Source organism: Salmo salar, chromosome ssa10, assembly GCF_905237065.1.
Source record: "Salmo salar chromosome ssa10, Ssal_v3.1, whole genome shotgun sequence".
NCBI classification, from domain to species: domain Eukaryota; kingdom Metazoa; phylum Chordata; class Actinopteri; order Salmoniformes; family Salmonidae; genus Salmo; species Salmo salar.
The window spans coordinates 125,288,058-125,291,135 of record NC_059451.1 but is presented as its reverse complement, the minus strand read 5'-3'; the positions used below and the strand labels follow the sequence as shown (position 1 = coordinate 125,291,135).

The 3,078-nt window shown below is 43.6% G+C and overlaps 1 protein-coding gene across 1 annotated transcript; it reads left to right on the top strand.

The window, feature by feature from the left end:
• The first annotated feature begins 790 nt into the window (after nt 1-790).
• Nucleotides 791-2,837, top strand: cssa10h15orf61 (chromosome ssa10 C15orf61 homolog). The gene is made up of 2 exons (XM_014126117.2): nt 791-2,178; nt 2,444-2,837. Exons 1-2 carry the CDS (start codon nt 1,821-1,823, stop codon nt 2,566-2,568), a joined length of 483 nt encoding a protein of 160 aa, XP_013981592.1. The 5' UTR covers nt 791-1,820; the 3' UTR covers nt 2,569-2,837.
• Nucleotides 2,838-3,078: the final 241 nt, after the last annotated feature.

Below are 3,078 nucleotides of genomic sequence, written 5' to 3'. Positions count from 1 at the left end.
AAGCCCAGGGACCAGGGAATGACAGTCCAGAATAAAGCCCAGGGACCAGGGAATGACAGTCCAGAATAAAGCCCAGGGACCAGGGAATGACAGTCCAGAATAAAGCCCAGGGACCAGGGAATGACAGTCCAGAATAAAGCTCAGGGACCAGGGAATGACAGTCCAGAATAAAGCCCAGGGACCAGGGAATGACAGTCCAGAATAAAGCCCAGGGACCAGGGAATGACAGTCCAGAATAAAGCCCAGGGACCAGGGAATGACAGTCCAGAATAAAGCCCAGGGACCAGGGAATGACAGTCCAGAATAAAGCCCAGGGACCAGGGAATGACAGTCCAGAATAAAGCCCAGGGGCCAGGGAATAACAGTCCAGAATCAAGCCCAGAGACCTGGGAGGTATACCATACCTTCCAGAGGTTGTAGCTACATTGTATAGTGTGTTAGTCTGTGATTATGTTTAGGCTTTTTAAATGTAACCTTTATTTAACATGGCAAGTCAGTTAAGAACAAGTGCTGGAAACAGTGCGGGAAACAGTGCTGCCTTGTTCAGGGGCAGAATGACTGATTTTTACCTTGTCAGCTCGGGGATTCGATCCAGCAACCTTTTGGTTACTGGCCCAACGCTCTAACCACTAGGCTACCTGCTGTATTTATTTAGAGCAACTCAATTTAAGAAGATACAAACGTTATTATAGATTAAAATGTCCATTTAATGTAAAGAGCGATATATAGAGAATTAGCCTTCAGCTAGGAACCACAGTTCGATGTGCTGTGTTGCTAGTCGGACGGAACACGTTTCCGGTTTAGTTACAAGGGTGAGTTAGAAGTTGATCGATAAAAAAGTTTGACGGAACAACAACGGACTTGAGATGACATTTTATGGAGCGTGTTGTCTTGCGCTTAAGAGGAGACTGTTTGGTGGTCTTTACAGCTAAATAACTAGCTAGCTTGGTGGTCTTTACAGCTAGATAACTAGCGCTAGCGTGGTGGTCTTTACAGCTAGATAACTAGCTAGCTTGGTGGTCTTTACAGCTAGATAACTAGCGCTAGCTTGGTGGTCTTTACAGCTCGATAACTAGCTAGCTTGGTGGTCTTTACAGCTAAATAACTAGCTAGCTTGGTGGTCTTTACAGCTAGATAACTAGCGCTAGCGTGGTGGTCTTTACAGCTAGATAACTAGCTAGCTTGGTGGTCTTTACAGCTAGATAACTAGTGCTAGCTTGGTGGTCTTTACAGCTAGATAACTAGCGCTAGCTTGGTGGTCTTTACAGCTCGATAACTAGCTAGCTTGGTGGTCTTTACAGCTAGATAACTAGCGCTAGCTTGGTGGTCTTTACAGCTCGATAACTAGCTAGCTTGGTGGTCTTTACAGCTAGATAACTAGTGCTAGCTTGGTGGTCTTTACAGCTAGATAACTAGCTAGCTTGGTGGTCTTTACAGCTAGATAACTAGCTAGCTTGGTGGTCTTTACAGCTAGATAACTAGCGCTAGCTTGGTGGTCTTTACAGCTAGATAACTAGCGCTAGCTTGGTGGTCTTTACAGCTCGATAACTAGCTAGCTTGGTGGTCTTTACAGCTAGATAACTAGCGCTAGCTTGGTGGTCTTTACAGCTAGATAACTAGCGCTAGCTTGGTGGTCTTTACAGCTAGATAACTAGCTAGCAAGTCTGCTTATAAAACAAGACATTAATGAATAAGACACAACTTAGAAGGTATTTGTGCTTTGAAGAACGTCCACACTTTATCCCCTCTGAACTAACATTATACTGGTGTCATAAGCTAGCCATCTTACTGGTAAAAAACCACCTGCCAATCAATAAGCTATGATCCATAGCATGAAGGAAGTTCTCCGGCGGACACACAACATATTCCTCAAAGTCGCTCTGTTTCCGAGCGCACTGCGGAGGAAAGGACGGCCGCGTCCCGCAGCTTCGGAGGTGCTGACATGTCACCTGCTACAGCGGAACCTCCCTCCCTGGACCTCCTTCTGTGTCCGCTACAGCGTCGTCACTAACGACCAGTTCGGGAGGTCCAACTTCAACTGGGTGGTACAGGGAGCCAATTACCACATACTGAGGACTGGTTGTTTCCCTTTTATCAAGTACCACTGTTCCAAAGCACCAGCACAGAACTTAGACTATGAAGACACGTTTTTTAGCGTGTTGAAAGTCGTCAATCTAGGTCAGTGGGAAAAAAAGGCCAAGGTGGAGACTAGTATTTAATAGTGTCTCTGGAACCTCAACTTGGCCCTCACATGTTTCATATTGATTTAGTAGACAGTTAACTAGTTGTATAATAATAACTTCTTATTCTCATCATCTATGTTTTTTTTTGTCCCAGAATTGTACGTGTCACTATATAGGCCTTAAACTGTACAGTCTACTGCAAGCAGAGTGCAACACAAAACACATTGAACTGGTCCATGTTTTCTGCCCCTGTCTTGCAGGCATCCCGTGTTTTGCCTATGGCCTGGGCTGTCTGATGGTAATAACAGCTACGGAGACTGTACAGACTAGTGCTGGACCTGTCACTGTATATTTTGCCTTCGAAGAGAAAGACACACAGTATTAAAACGATCTATTTATGTACTTGGAAGCTAGTTTATTTTCAGTGTTAATATTGTGCACTGGATTGAGACATCTGAACTGTCCTGTTTAGATTGAACTGTGCCTGTGGTGACAACAAGCACATCCTAATACGACTTGATATTTCAGCAACACAGGCCAGTGAACAGCTGCAAGACGCCTGAAGGTGGAATACTCTCCAAGACTGTTCTGCCATATTGATTTCAATCCCTTAGAATTGTAAATATTAGGGAATAAATCTGGAACTAATTGAAATAGACATCTCCAGTGATGATTTGTTATACTGCGTCAACTCTGCTCCCGTTGAACTTGTCTTCTGCAGTGTTCATCAGATTCCTATTTACTTTTTGGGGGTGGATGGGGATCAGCTTTAATATTTCATTCAGATTGTGGCATCCATCAATGTAATTTAGTCTATGAAATAACACATATGGAATCATGTAGTAACCTTTTTTCTTTTTTTTTAAACAAATCAAAATATATTTTAGATTCTTCA

Coding starts and splice junctions, on each gene's coding strand:
- cssa10h15orf61 (XM_014126117.2), top strand. CDS start 1,821: ATGATCCATAGCATGAAGGAAGTTCTCCGGCGGACACACAACATATTC. Junction 2,179..2,443: donor GTTGAAAGTCGTCAATCTAG/GTCAGTGGGAAA, acceptor CCTGTCTTGCAG/GCATCCCGTGTTTTGCCTAT.